At 46.8% G+C, this 15021-nt stretch overlaps 1 protein-coding gene across 19 annotated transcripts in view; it reads right to left on the bottom strand.

The window, feature by feature from the left end:
• Positions 1 to 15021, bottom strand: part of PLEKHA2 (pleckstrin homology domain containing A2) — a 73169-nt gene that overhangs the window by 45793 nt on the left and 12355 nt on the right. For 10 of the 19 annotated variants that reach the window (XM_063610945.1, XM_063610940.1, XM_063610939.1 and 7 more), the window contains one exon: positions 10109 to 10272. In XM_063610945.1, the coding sequence (XP_063467015.1) occupies positions 10109 to 10249 (141 nt within the window). In that variant the 5' untranslated portion in view covers positions 10250 to 10272. Of the gene's footprint in view, positions 1 to 10108; positions 10273 to 10474; positions 10640 to 15021 lie in introns of all 19 variants that reach the window. The other 9 variants (XM_063610951.1, XM_063610936.1, XM_063610938.1 and 6 more) reach the window with 1 other exon arrangement.

Raw genomic sequence — 15021 nt, 5'->3', positions numbered from 1 at the left:
CCATCCCGATGTCCTGGCCAGAACAAACTTTCTTAACAGATAACATGTGTAGCACTTTAGAGCTCATCAAAGCATTTTCACATACATTATTTACTCTTCACAGCAACAATGTCACAGGTGGAGATCATTGATATCATTACCATATATTGTGGATGAGGACAGGAGGCTCAAAAAATGGATGTTTCCTTAATGAATATATTCATTATGTTGTCCTGTGCTCAACTGATATAACTAATAAAACTGGTCTCTGAAGCAAAATCTAATATGAACCCCTCTCCCAAGCATGCAATAACCTCCTTTGCCTTAGAGACACAATTTAGACAATAAATTAATAAAATGACTTTTTTTTTGAGACAGCGTCTTGCTCTGTAACTCAGGCTGGAGTACAGTGTCCCGATCACAGCTCACTGTGGCCTCTAACTCCTGAGCTCAAGTGATCCTCCCACCTCAGCCTCCCAAGTACCTGAGACTACAGGCATATGCCACCACGACTGCCTAATTTCTTTATTTTATTATTATTATTTTTTTTTAGAGATGGGGTCTTCCTACATTGCCCAGGCTGGTCTCAAATTCCTGGCCTCAAGTGATCCTCCCACCTCAGCCTCCCAAAGGGCTGGGATTACAGACAGGAGCCACCATGTCTGGTCATACCATTCTTTGGTAGAGAACTAGATCTATAAATATAGAAAGAGATGTATATAATAAATATATTGAACAAATGTTGAAGGTTAAAATGTAAAGCAAAATCTAACAACAACATACCAAAGAGAAGCTTTGAGAAAACTTAGAATAGTCATCACTACGGTTTTGCAAGTTATTTAACCTCTGCTAAGTTTCATAGCTTCTATCTGTTTAGCTGCTTGGACTTTAATACTGAGTAGTGCTAACTCTTAACACAACTCTTTCAACGTGCTACTTAGGTTTTGTTTGTTTTTGTTTTTTGTTTTTTGTTTTTGAGACGGAGTCTCGCTCTTGTTACCCAGGCTGGAGTGCAGTGGCGAGATCTCAGCTCACTGCAACCTCTGCCTCCCCGGTTCAAGCAATTCTCCTGCCTCAGCCTCCTGAGTAGCTTGCCACCATGCCCTGCTAATTATTGTACTTTTAGTAGAGACAGGGTTTCGCCATGTTGGCCAGGCTGGTCTCGAACTCCTGACCTCAGGTGATCACCTGCCTTGGGCTCCCAGAGTGCTGGGATTACAGGCGTGAGCCACCGCGCCCAGCTTAGTTTTTAATTTTTTTAAATTTAGACAAAGTACATCCTGTTATAAAGAAACAAATTGTTTAAAAAATACGATGCCTACAGAAAACACATAAAGCAAAATTGCACTTTTTTATTTTACATTAAGCTCTCAAAAAGCCCACATATAATTTTAATTCTAAACATGTTTTGACCAGGCCCAGTCAAATCCAGCAGTGAGCTATGATTGCACACTACACTCCAGTCTCGGAGACGGAGTAAGAACCCTGTCTCTAAAAAAAAAAAAGTAATTTTTAATAATAATTTTACCCTTAGCAAAATTTGCATTTGGTAAAAATACAGATTTGTCATTTATAATCTTCTTTTGGGATTTTTTTTTTACCAAAGGATTCTGCGTTCTTACTCTAACACACTACAGACAAAAGCATATCAGCAATTCTACTGACTCCTGGAAATCACATGTCTACATGGATAGTTAAGATATCAGTTACACAAAATCCATGAATTTAAGACACTTTGCCCAGACAATTTGCTGAAGATCTGAAAGTTACCATGATCTTAAGAGATAGTCTCATAGGCAGAGATTATCTCCAGACAGACACAAGAAACTGTCAAGACTGGCTGCCCCTGCCGAGAGGACAGAAGTGGGAGGGAGAAATTTGTCGCTAACTCTGCAGTCCTACATTCCAAATTTTGCACCACGTGCATCTATTGCCCAATTTTTAAAGAACGTTATTTCCTGGTTCTTGGCATTCAGACAGGTTGAAGCATACAATGCAAAAATTATTCCTGGCTTTCAGCCAAAATTTGCTTAGGAAAGTTTCACATTTTTTTTAAAAAACACCAATTTTCATGTAGCCTTTTAGACAACAGTCCTGTCCATTATACATTATGTGTTATTATAACCTCCTCCCATAACTTTATATGCTTGCTACTAAAATGCACCAAATATCCATCTTGTTACCAACACTGCTAACGCTCTTCACCCCATCAATGGAAAGAACTGCTTTCAGTTTATTTAAAAAAATTAAATAAAAGCAAAGGGCTTTCATTGGCATCCCAGGAGTACTAAGAGCCATGCAATCTTTTTGGTTATTTCATGATCCATGAGTCATATCGTGGCCTTTGGAAAGTAAAAGCATCTACGTATTTTTTGGAAAAAGAAGAAAAAACACATTTGACCGAGTAAATTTGACAAGACCAGCAATCTAGTGCAATATTGTGTTTCGCGCTTGTTTACTCTTTGTTCAGGGCCATATAATTTGCTCTTGCAATTACTTAGCCAAGTGGACATTAGAAAGGGGGGGACGTAAGCAATTCTCTGCAACTAAAACATAGTTACTCTGCAGATTGCTGTACTAGAGTAGGGCGGCCCTAAGGAATTTCATCTCCTCTATCATGATGGGAACCAATGTGAAATTAAAATACAACCGCTAGTGCCATAATATTGTAGTAACATTTCAAGGAAAATCAAGCCAGCATTTGTTTCTGTTCAATAATTATTTGATTGCATGCAAGATGAAGAAGTTCTAGAGTGGGGAGACTGGCTGTATAACATCATGCCTACGGTCAACAATATGGTATCATGCATTTAAAAATTTGTTAAAAGGGTAGATCTCATGCTGAACGTCCTTACTATAATTAAAAAAAAGGTTTGCTTGATATTGTCAGTATATTGATTTTTAAATGCATTAGCCAAATCAGTGTCCATAATCAATAATAGAGACTTTCCATTTATACAGGTCCTTTTTAGCTAATGGGTTTTTGTTCTATATCAGTTTAGAGTCACCACTACCTGTACGAGAAGCCTTGATTCATTACTTAACCCCACTGATTCTAAATTCTGCCAGACATTCAAGGCTGCGCCTGGCCCATGCTGTGTTCTGATCCCCAACACACCCCCACCGTATGCCCATCTAGCAGACATTGCCACTGGCCTCCCAAATACCCTCCATCTTTTTTTGCCATTTGGCTGTGCCTTCCACGGCCTGCATCCACAGCTCTGCTTCAGAGAACTGCCTCTGGGCTGCTGGAAGCCGTTCTGCCCACATGTGCAGAGCTGGAGCCAGTGACTGCCCGGTGCAGGCACACGAAAGCCCAGTTCCCTGAGACAAGGCTGAGGCATGACTCACCCCAGCGCTCCTGCAGGCCCACGGTGAAACCGTCCCTTGCTCAGACTTCCACCTGAGCTCACACCCTTGTCTGGCCTCCTCCCTTCCCTGTCCTCCTTCCCCAGCTCTCTTCACAGTCCCCGCGGGAACCTTTCCTCAATAAAGAACTTCCTGACAGATCTTGTCTCCGCGCCTGACTCCCTGTCTCCGCGCCTAACTCCCTGTCTCAGCGCCTGACTCCTTGTCTCAGGGTCTTCTTCTGGGGACCCTGACGACCTTAAATGCCCCTCCAACCAGGAGAGCTCACCTCTGCCCCACAATGACTGCTGTTTCACCAACTGAGAACGCCCTCCTCCTCCTCATCTCTGCTTGGGGCAGAGTAGGTATAACAATCAAAAGACATCTTGTAAGTGAAAACCGGGCCGGGCATAGTGGCTCACATCTGTAACCCAGCACTTTGGATGCCGAGGTGGGTGGATCACCTGAGGTCAGGAGTTCGAGACCAGCCTAGCCAACGTGGTGACACCCCATCTCTAATAAAATACAAAAAGTAGCCAGGCATGGTGGTGCAGGCCTGTAATACCAGCTACTTGGGAGGCTGAGGCACGAGAATTTCTTTAAGCTGGGAGGCGGAGGTTGCAGTAAGCTGAGATCGCGCCACTGCACTGGATCCTCAGCAACAGAGTGAGACTCTGTCTTAAAAAAATAAATAAATAAAAATTTTAAAAAGTAAGTGAAAACCCACAAAATGCTCTGCAAATACGAAAATGCATAGCAAAAATGAACCTCACATACCCTTTAACATCTAGATCTAGTGACACCTCCTCAGTGAAGGGGGGCCCCCAGCTCTCCCCACCCCAATTGTCTGTTTCCCCAAATACAGTGTAAACTCTATGAAGGCAAAGACTGTCTTGTTCACTGAAGTAGCCACAGTATTTAGATCAGCATCTGGCACACTGAACAAATTTAGTAAATATGTGTTAATAATGCTGTTGAACTCCAGGATCTCCTTCTATTCTCAGGAAATGAAAGGATAAAAGACACATAAGGATCACCTAGAGGCTGGGCGCGGTGGCTCATGCCTGTAATCCCAGTACTTTGGGAGGCCAAGGCAGTAGGATCATTTGAGGTCAGGAGTTCAAGACCAGCCTGACCAACATGGTGAAACCCTGTCTCTACTAAAACTACAAAAATCAGGCGGGTGTGGTGGTGAAAGCATCACCTAGAATGCCCATACTCCACAGGATAAATGACTTGCCTAAGATGTAAATCAACTTAGTGGCAGAGCCAAGATTGCAACCTTGATCTGTTATCTCCCCATCCTAAGAACTTTCCATATAAGACTCCACCTCCAAGCCCTACAACTTTCCCTTATGGGTGGCAGCAAAGGAAAATGGTAACCCCTTCTCTTTCAACCCAAATATTGGCATCTGTGCATTGGCACTGGCACTTAATGATATGCTACCCTGTTATAATGATTTGCCAGGATTATTAGCACCATAGGTTTGTGTGTGTTGTTTTCCTCTCCCCAGCTAACCCTGAAGCTTCCTGGTGGCAAAGGCCTCACTGAATTCATTTTCCACATCATCTACAAGATCTTGCACAGGCTGAGCACAGAGGTCAGTGGGAGGAGGGAGGCAGACAAACAGGAGGTTGCACACTCGAGTCGATGGACCTGGCTCCAGCGCTGCATTTACCACCTGCACAACCATGAGCAAAGAGTGACAACAGACCCTAGGCCCCAGGATTATGGAGAGGTTCCATGGGGTAACACATGTAAAAGCATTTCACACCATGGCCGGTACTTGGCAACCACTTAGTAAGTATAAGCTGCAGTTAGTAATAACAGCAGTAGCAGCAGCAGTAACAGATTCAGGCTCAGTGAACACCACCTACCAGGTGGCTTCAACACACAGATCGGAGACCTGGGTCCAAAAATCTTCTACTTAATACTGCCTATTAAATAATTAAGAAAACATAGCAAGGATCTCCTTTTCCCTATCACATAAAGATGTTCAACGACCACACACAGATCTCAATGCCTCTCTTCACAGGAATGGACCAAAATCCCCAGGATGCCCCTCTCTGCAGAGCTTCCATTCCATTTTGGCCTGTCCCCAGTCCCAGGAAAGCAATGTTGGGCACTCCACATTCCCCAATGACCTGACTTCTGACCACTTCCTTCCCTGGCCCTCTTTAGTTGAATGAATGAATGAATGAACACATATTCATCAAATGCTGGACACTATGATCAAAAACTAAGCCACACAAGTGCCCTACCTTCCAGGACCTCCCAGCCCCAAGAGTCCTCAGGCTTCTCTTTCTTAACCAGAAACTACCTTTACAGGCTCTTCATCCTCCAAGTCACCCTTAGATGCCTGTCTCATTATCAGCAATAATGGCAGGCACACTAGAGTTAGACAGTCAGGGTTAGAGTCCCAGCTGTGCTACTTTTTTATTATGTAACCACGGGCAAATTCTTCCCGTCAGCCTCACCCACCTCATCTTCAGAATGAAGGCAATAATAACTACCAATTAAACTTGTTGTCAGAATGAAATAAAAAACCAATGAAGTGTGCTTGGCACATAGTAATAAATGCTCACTAACACCATTTTATAACTTACCTGAAACATCCACGCTTAAATCTGGAGTGGCTGTTTGGCCATTCACGCAACAAAGAACTAACCCAACCACTGAAGAAGTAAAATGTCCTGAATTATTTCTGTATCACAGCAAGACTCTCCTTTTTCAAGAATATGCCAAGCCAGGTGAGCTCTACTGCTTCCTGGGAAAACATAAAGAATCCCCAGCAGTGGGCCACTAGTTAGTTTTACCTGGTAATTCAAACTTGAAGAAGGTTCTACCACAAAACACCTTGAGAGCTCAGCTGGCAGGAAAGAGTAAGAGCCTGCCCTGGGCCGGGGGACCTGCTGCAGAGGCTGACCCCAGAGAGCCTAGACGGCAGCCCGAGGCACAGCGCTCAGGCTTAGCACAGGTTCTGGGCCCCAGTGACAAATCAGAGTGAGGGGAATCCTGACGACCGTCAATATTCAAGTTCCAAGATGGTGCCACTGTGGTCCTGGGTGATCTGCCACTGACAGCACAACTCTCAGTCTGTGACCCAGGGTATGAAGAAAGATCCAACTCTCCAGGGAGGCAGCTGGCAACAGCCAGACAGGATTCCCCAAGCAAGTCAGTTTGGGTAAAACACAGCCCTAGTGGGGAAGCATGGCATGAAGTAGGTAAATCAAGACAAAAATCCATTCGAATGACTTGCGCTAACACAGCAGGTGAGTGGGAGGAAGTACACAAAGGAGGAGAATGGAGAGGGAACGTGAAGACCCATAAGTCACCCAGGGCTCATCTCTGGTGTGCCCAAAGCCAAGTCTACTGGCAACAAACACTTAACTCCGGCCAAAGCAGGAGCGTCGCTTGAAACCAAGAGTTCAGGCCAGTCGCGGTGGCTCATGCCTGTAATCCCAGCACTTTGGGAGGCCGAGGCCGGTGGATCACCTGAGGTCAGGAGTTCAAGACCAGCCTGACCAATATGATGAAACCCCGTCTCTACTAAAAATACAAAAATTAGCTGGGCGTGGTGGCACACACCTGTAATCCCACCTACTCGGGAGGCTGAGACAGGAGAATCGCTTGAACCCGGGAGGCAGAAGTTGCAGTGAGCTGAGATCACGCCATTGCACTCCAGCGTGGGCAACAAGAGTGAAATTCCGTCTCAAAAAAAATACAAAAATCGGCCAGGCCTGGTGGCGGGTGCCTGTGATCCCAGCTACTCGGGAGGCTGAGGCAGAGAATCTCTTGAACTGGGAGGTAGAGGTTGCAGTGAGCCAAGATCATACCATTGCACTCCAGCCTGGGTGACAAGAGCAAAACTCTGTCTCAAAAGAAGAAAAAAAAAAAAAAAAAAGAAACCAGGAGTTCGAGACCAGACTGGTCGACAAAGTGAGACCCTCCATCTCTACAAAAAATAAAAATAATTAGCCCGGTGTGGTGGCGCACACCTGTAGTCCCAGCTACATGGGAGGCTGAGGTGGGAGGATCACTTGAGCTCAGGAGTTTGAGCTATGATTGCATCACTGCACTCCAGCCTGGGCAACGGAGTAAGATCCCAAATTGAAAAAAAAAAATGGCTAGGTGCAATGGCTCATGCCTGTAATCCCAGCACTTTGGGAGGCCGAGGCAGGCAGATCACTTGAGGTCAGGAGTTCAAGACCAGCCTGGCCAACATGGTAAAACCCTGTCTCTACTAAAAATAACAAAGTGGCTCATGCCTGTAATCCCAGCACTTTGTGAGGCCAAGGCGGGTAGATCACGAGGTCAGGAGATCAAGACCATCCTGGCTAACACAGTGAAACCCCGTTTCTACAAAAAAAAAAATACAAAAAATTAGCTGGGCGTGGCGGCGGGTGCCTGTAGTCCCAGCTACTCGGGAGGCTGAGGCAGAAGAATGGCATGAACCCGGGAGGCAGAGCTTGCAGTGAGCCGAGATTGCGCCACTGCACTCCAGCCTGGGCAATAGAGCGAGACTCCGTCTCAAAAATAAATCAATAAATAAATAACAAAAATTAGCCGGGCATGGTGGTACATGCCAGTAATCCCAGCTACTGAGGAGGCTGAGGCAGGAGAATCACTTGAATCCAGGAGGCAGAGGTTGCAGTGAGCCGAGATCGTGCCACTGCACTCCAGCCTGGGTGACAGAGCAAGACTCTGTCTCAAAAAAAAAAAAAGAGAAAAGAAAAGAGCAAAGGAAAGGAAAATGATATCGCAGGGCCTGAAGGCAAACCAGGCCCATTACATGACAAATGGCAGCATTCCAGGCTGAGTTGAGGGTGTCACAGTGTGCCTAGGAAGGGTTCATTCTGAATACTAGGCACTTCAAATGAAAGTAAGCAACCGGTTTATCAGGGCTGCAGGGTGAAACTCGGGGCTCAGTTCTATTTAGGGTTAATCCTTCCTGGAGAAGGCAATTAGCAGCAGCTGATTTTCTGAGTATGTTTTCCGCATCTATACTGTTTTTCTCTTGGCCATCAAATCTAGAAGACAAATGCTCAAGACCACTAGATGATTAGTCCCTGGCCAGTGACCTAGAGATTCACATAACTCGTTTTCCACATTGCATCTTAAAGCATAACTCCAACCCTGGGACATTCAGAATTTCCTCTTCCCAAGCCTCGGAACTAGAGCCAAATCCCAGATCCCACACCCCTCTTCATCCCAACACAGCCATGACCTGTGATCTTGCGGTTCAGGGGCCATGTCAGTGTTTGCAGGCTCATTCCACCAAATCACTCAAGGGTAGGGGAAGGAAAGAGCTAACAGCACTCAGGGCCAGAATAAGAAAAGGCTGGAGATCCCAAATCAGGGTGAAGCAACTTGTTCCCAGAGCAGTGATGACTCCAGGGACTCCCAGACATAGCAGTCAAAGGTAGGTGGCCCCCATCTTTGTGCCTGACCTCCACAAGATGCTCAGCAAGTCACCTAATTCTGACCATGTCCTTGCCAAGATCCAGTGCAGTGTCTGAGGCTCTCCTCATCTGGACCATGAGGAAACAAAACTGGGTGACCTCCAAGGGCACCTCCAATCCAGGATTCTAGGACTTCCTGAGTCAGGAGACCAAAGAAGTCCAACATGTGTCAGGCTCAGGGAACCAGGTCACATTCTCTGCTGGGGAGGGGCACCCAGACTGGAAGAGCAGGAGCAGCCACAGGCCACAGCCCTGGAGAGAAGTGACAGGAAGTAAGCCATGCCTTGGAGCCTGGATCCAGGACTTGGATCTCACTGGCAGATCCTGGCTGGTCTCTGCATGTGAGAGCAGACACCAGACGCCAGGATCAGGACAGCATCCTTCTCTCCAAGCTAAGATCTGAGATGGTTTTCTGTGTGTGTGTGGATGGGTGTGTATGGTATATGTGTAGTATGCGCATATATGTGTGTGTGCATGTGTGTGTATGGTGTGTGTCTGTGTGTGTGCATGTGTGTGTCTGCATGTGTATGGGGTGCATGTGTGTGTGGTGTGTGTGGTGTGTGTAGGGGTGTGTGTGTATGGGGGTGTGTGTATGGTGTATGTGTGTCTCCGTGTGTGTGTGTGGTGTGCGTGTATGGGTTGTGTATGTGTGTGTGGTGTGTGTGTGTATGGGATGTGTGTGCATGTGTGTGGGCGTGTGTGTGTTTAATGTGTGTCTGGTGTGTGTTTATGGGTTGTGTGTATGTGTGTGGTGTGTGTATGGGGTGTGTGTGCAAGTGTGTGTGCATGTGTGTGTATGGTATGTGGTGTGTGTTTATGGGTTGTGTGTGTATGTGTGTATGGGGTGTGTGTGAATGTGTGTATGTGTATGCATGATGTGTGTATGTGGTGTGTGTATATGGGGTGTGTGTGCATGTGTGTATGGTGTGTGTCTGGTGTACTGGTTGTGTGTGTGTGTGGTGTGTCGTGTGTGTATGTGTGTGTGGTATGTGTATGGGGGGTGTGTGTGTGTGTCCGTGTGGTGTGTATATGGTGTATGCATGTGTGTATGTGTGGTGTCTGTATGGTGTGTGTGTGGTGTGTGTGTATGAGTTGCATGTGTGTGCGTGTGTGTGGTGTGTATGGGGTGTGGGTGGTGTGTGTGCACGTGCATGTGCATTTGTGTGTGTGTCTGCGTGTGTTGTAGGGTTGTCCCCTCCCTGCTGATCAGTAGGTTGTGTTGCTCATGAGCCTAGCCCTAGAGGCTAACCCCTTGTGCATTCCTCTGGCGCAATGATGGGCACCCAGTAGCCCCGCCCCTTCCCACTGACCCTCTCACCTGGGGGTTGTCCATATACCAGAGGAGGCAGTTAGCCTGGGTGTCCAGAATGAAGTACCTCCGCAGAAACTTGCCGCTGTTCTCATGCTCCTCGATGTCCAGAAACCCACAGATTCGGTTCTGCCGATCCACATAAGGCATTCCTGGGCTCTGCTCACATCACCCTGCACGCAGAAGGGAGGTGCTGATGAGAAGGAAGGTGAAGCAGCTCTGCCTCAGGACCTGCAGGAATCTTTCCCAGAAGCTGGGCTGAGACTCTCTCACCAGCTTCCTTCCATGGGGGCACCAAATGTTCCACCCCAGACCCTGGAAACCTCTCCCAATGTTAAGCACCCCTAAAAATCCGTTCACACGTATTCAACTCACTTTTCCAAGGCTCTATCTGCCCAGGATAGCGTTGGGCACTTTACATCCATAGAGGAGATAAGCCCAAACTTTAGATCAGGGGCCTGCATTCAAATTCCAGTTCTGGATACTTGTTAATTGTATGACCACCAATTATTTAACCTTCGTGTGCCTCAGCTTCTGCATCTGTAAAACGGGATTAATAATAGTACACCTCATAAGGCTTGGGCTCAGAATTAAGTGGTAGGCACACAATAAGCACTTCTCGAACAGTAGCTATTATCGTTCCTCTGCACGAAACCTTGTGAAGTGGCTCGCAACTCAATTTTATACATGGAAGAAATGATCTCAGAAAGGATGTAAGCTCCAGTTCAAACATCTGAATAAAATTCTGCCAGGCTCTTGAACAATACCCCACAAGCACAGGCAACCAAAGCAAACATGGACAGGCGGGATCACATCAAGTTAAAAAGCTTCTGCACAGCAAAGGAAACAATCAACAAAGTGAAGAGAAAACCCACAGAATGGGAGAAAAATCGGCAAATTACCCATCTGACAAGGGACTAATAACCAGAATATATAAAGAGCTCAAACAACTCTATAGGAAAAAAAATCTAATAATCCGACTTTAAAATGGACAAAAGATTTGAATAGACATTTCTCAAGAAAAACACATAAGTGGCAAACAGGCACATGAAAAGGTGCTTGACATCATTGATCATCAGAGAAATGCAAATCAAAACTACAGTGAGATATCATCTCACCCCAGTGAAAATGGTTTTTATCCAAAAGACAGGCAACAACAAATGCTGGTGAGGAAGTGGAGAAAAGGGAACCCTTGTATGGTGTTGGTGGGAATATAAATTAATACAACCACTATGGAGAACAGTTTGGAGGTTCCTCAAAAAACTAAAAATAGATCTACCATATGATCCAGCAATCCCACTGCTGGGTATACACCCAAAGAAAGGAAATGAGTCTATTGAAGAGGTATATCTGCACTCCTATGTTTGTTGCAGCTCTGTTCTCAATAGCCAAGATTTGGAAGCAACTTAAATGGCCATCAACAGATGAATGGATAAAGAAAATGTGGCATATATCCACAATGGAGTACTATTCAGCCATGAAAAAGAATAAGATCCTGTCATTTGCAACAACATGGATGGAACTGGGGATCATTATGTTAAGTGTGAAATAAGCCAACCACAGAAAGACAGACATCACATGTTCTCACTCATTTATGGGATCTAAAAATCAAATCAATTGAACTCATGGAGATAGAGTAGAAGGGTGGTTACCAGAGGCTGGGAAGGGTAGTGGGGGGCTGGGGGGAAGTGGGGATGGTTAATAGGTACAAAAAATAGTTAGAAAGAGTGAATAAGACCTACTATTTGATAGTACAACAAGGTAAATATAGTCAATAATAATTTAATTGTACATTTTAAAATAACTAAAAGAGGCCAGGCATGGTGGCTCATGCCAGTAATCCCAGCACTTTGGGAGGCTGAGGCAGGTGGATCACCTGAGGTCAGGAGTTCGAGACCAGCCTGGCCAACATGGTAAAACTCCGTCTCTACTAAAAATACAAAAAATTAGCCAGTCGTGGTGGCGCATGCCTGTAATCCCAGCTACTCAGGAGGCTGAGGTAGAACCCAGGAGCTGGAGGTTGCCGTGAGCCGAGATCACACCATTGCACTCCAGCCTGGGCAACAAGAGTGAAACTCTGTCAAAATAAAATAAAATAAAATAGTATAACTGAACAGTTTGTAACACAAAGGATAAATGCTTGAGGGGATGAATACCCCATCTTCCATGAAGTGACTGTTATGTGCTGCAAGCCTGTATCAAAACATCTCACGTACCCCATAAATATATACACCTACTATGTACCCACAAAAATTAAACATAAAAAAATTTTTCTAAAATTCTGCCAGGAATTAAGTTACAAAGGACAGCCTCTCTAGCTCCATGAAGATACCAAGAGATTAAAATGCAAGGGGTTTCTGGAGCCTTGAGGTAGGGTCACAGCCCTGGCCCAGCATCTTACATCACTCCGCTGTCACTGTTATGGGGTGAATTACGTCCTCTCAAAATTCACATGTTGAAGTACTAACCCTAAGGCCCTCAAAATGTGGCTGTATTTGGAGACAGGGTCTTTAAAGAGGTGACTGAGTTAGCATGATGTCATTAGCATGGGCCCTAATCCACTATGACTGATGTCTCTATAAGAGGAGGAAAGACCCTGTGAAGACACAAGGAGGTGACGGCCATCCACAAGCCAAGGCACAGACCCTGGACAGATCTTTCCCTCATGACCCTCAGAAGAAACCAACCCTGTTAACACCTTGACCTTGGACTTCCACCCTCCAGATCTGTGAGAAAATGAACTTCTGTTGTTTAAGCCATCCAGACTGTGGTCCTTGGTTATGACGGGCTGAGCAGCCTAATACAGTTACCCCTTATAATGGAAAGAATGGGGAATCAGAACAAAGTCCCAGGCTGGGTGCAGTGGCTCCCAACTGTAATCCCAGCACTTTGGGAGGCTGAGGTGGGAGGATCGCTTGAGGCCAGGAGTTTGAGACCAACCTGGGCAACACAGCGAGACCTCGTTTTCACAAAAATATTAAAAAATTAGCCAGGCACGGTAGCATGCCTGTAGAACCAGCTACTCAGGAGGCTGAGGTAGGAGAATCGCTTGAGCTCAGGAATTTGAGGCTACAGGGAACCATGAGAGCACCACTGCACTCTAGCCTGGACGACAAGTGAGACCCTGTCAGAAGAAGAGGAACAAAGGAAGAAAGAAGAAAAAAGGAGAAGAAGGAAGAAAGAAGAAGAAAGTCCCAGCCCATGAGCACTATCCCGACTCCAGAACAGTCTCTCTGGTATTGTGGGATGAGCCACGCCTTCAAGCCAGCCAGCCTCTGTTCTTGTTGCAATTTTCTTAGGCCTCTCTGAGAGCCAAAGGGAAGGGCGGGAGCTCTATTCTGCTCCCCAACCAAGACTGGCCCGTCAATGAGCAGAGACACCCAATTCAAAGGCACACCCAGTGCCAACGTGGGACAAGGTCCCACAAGGGTCCCAAAGCACCACATGACCTTCAGACTTTCAAGGTCAGACCCCACCCACTGCTAAGCCCCGACAGACTCCAACAGAGTGAAGTTCCTGGTGGCCCAAGCCCACAGAGGCCCTCTGTCCACAGCCACACAAAGTTGTGAGATGGCTGGCTCAGGCCATCCCCCACAACGGGATGCTGGGTCTCTGGATGAGCTACAGAGACCCAACAGCCCCGGTACTGCAGGCCCAGAGGGAGACACCCTCCCACAGCACAGGCTAATATCAGGCGGATTCGGATCAGACTAACAGGGTGGCGATTGGTGGTGTGGCATGTTCTCTCCCACCTCCACAAGGGCCAGTGCTGAGAGGCGGCCCCTAGGAACAAATGCCCCCAAAACACACACATGGATACCAGTGACCGGTGAACACTTGATCCAGGTGAGGTCTGGGGGACCGGAGACACAGACATCAGGGAGACGCGTCGGGGAATCCCACAGCTACTCACTGCAAAAGGATAGGGGACAAAGAGCGAAGCAGACGAAAAACAGGGCAGAGGTGAAACAGCACAGCTAAGGAAGAAGTCAGAGGAGCCGCAGTAAAAGAGGCAGTGAGAAGGATCAACTGTGGACAGAGGAGGTTTCAGAAACACAGCAGAGAAGGATGTGTTGCAGCACAGCAGGGGCTGGGGGAAGCACACCCCTGCCCAAAGCAGCAACCCTTCCATTATGGCACCTGCAGACAGACCCAGGGCCTCCTACAACAAAGCTTCCGCCCCAGCTCCAGTTTCACAACGGAGCAAGTTTGAGTTCAGAAACAGGAGAGAGATGGGCACAAGCCAGTAATGAGGAACAGACGCCACAGGAGGAACGTGAAGTCTCCCAGCAGACACTGGGTCAAAGGCAGCAAGGGGAGTGGTTTGGCGCTGGCTGGGGGCGGGGGAGCATATCCTGGAGAGAAGCCTCAGCTCCCTGGATGACAGAGGAACAGAAGTCCCACCAGAAGGGCTGGGTCAGCATTCTGGGAAGGGTGCAGAGCTGCCTGGTCAGGATGCTGGTGATCGCCAGCCCCCCAAGAAAACCAGACAAACCCCCTTGATGCCCAACCAGTCACAGACAGATTTGCAGGGGCTGCAAGGACTATCGCTACTCTCGAGGCATCTCCCAGAGAAAACACACAAGCTGCTGTGGAAGAGCAACGCTAACTGTCCTGGGCCCAATTGCTAAGCACGGTGCCCAGCTGAACACTGGCTTTCAAATTTCCCCTTTTCAGCCTGCAGGATTCATCATGCCTGTCTTTTTCTTTTTTTTTTCCTTTTTGAGATGGAGTCTCGCTGCGTCGCCCAGGCTGGAGTGCAGCGGGGCAACCTCGGCTAACTGCAACCTCCACCTCCCAGGTTCAAGCGATTGTCCCGCCTCAGCCTCCCAAGTAGCTGGGATTATAGGTGCATGTCACCATACCCAGCTAATTTTTGTATTTTTAGTAGAGACGGGGTTTCGCCATGTTGGTCAGGCTGC

This window comes from Symphalangus syndactylus, chromosome 10 (assembly GCF_028878055.3).
Source record: "Symphalangus syndactylus isolate Jambi chromosome 10, NHGRI_mSymSyn1-v2.1_pri, whole genome shotgun sequence".
Lineage (NCBI taxonomy): Eukaryota > Metazoa > Chordata > Mammalia > Primates > Hylobatidae > Symphalangus > Symphalangus syndactylus.
Note: the sequence above shows the minus strand (reverse complement) of the source record. Positions and strands in the feature narration are given on the sequence as shown.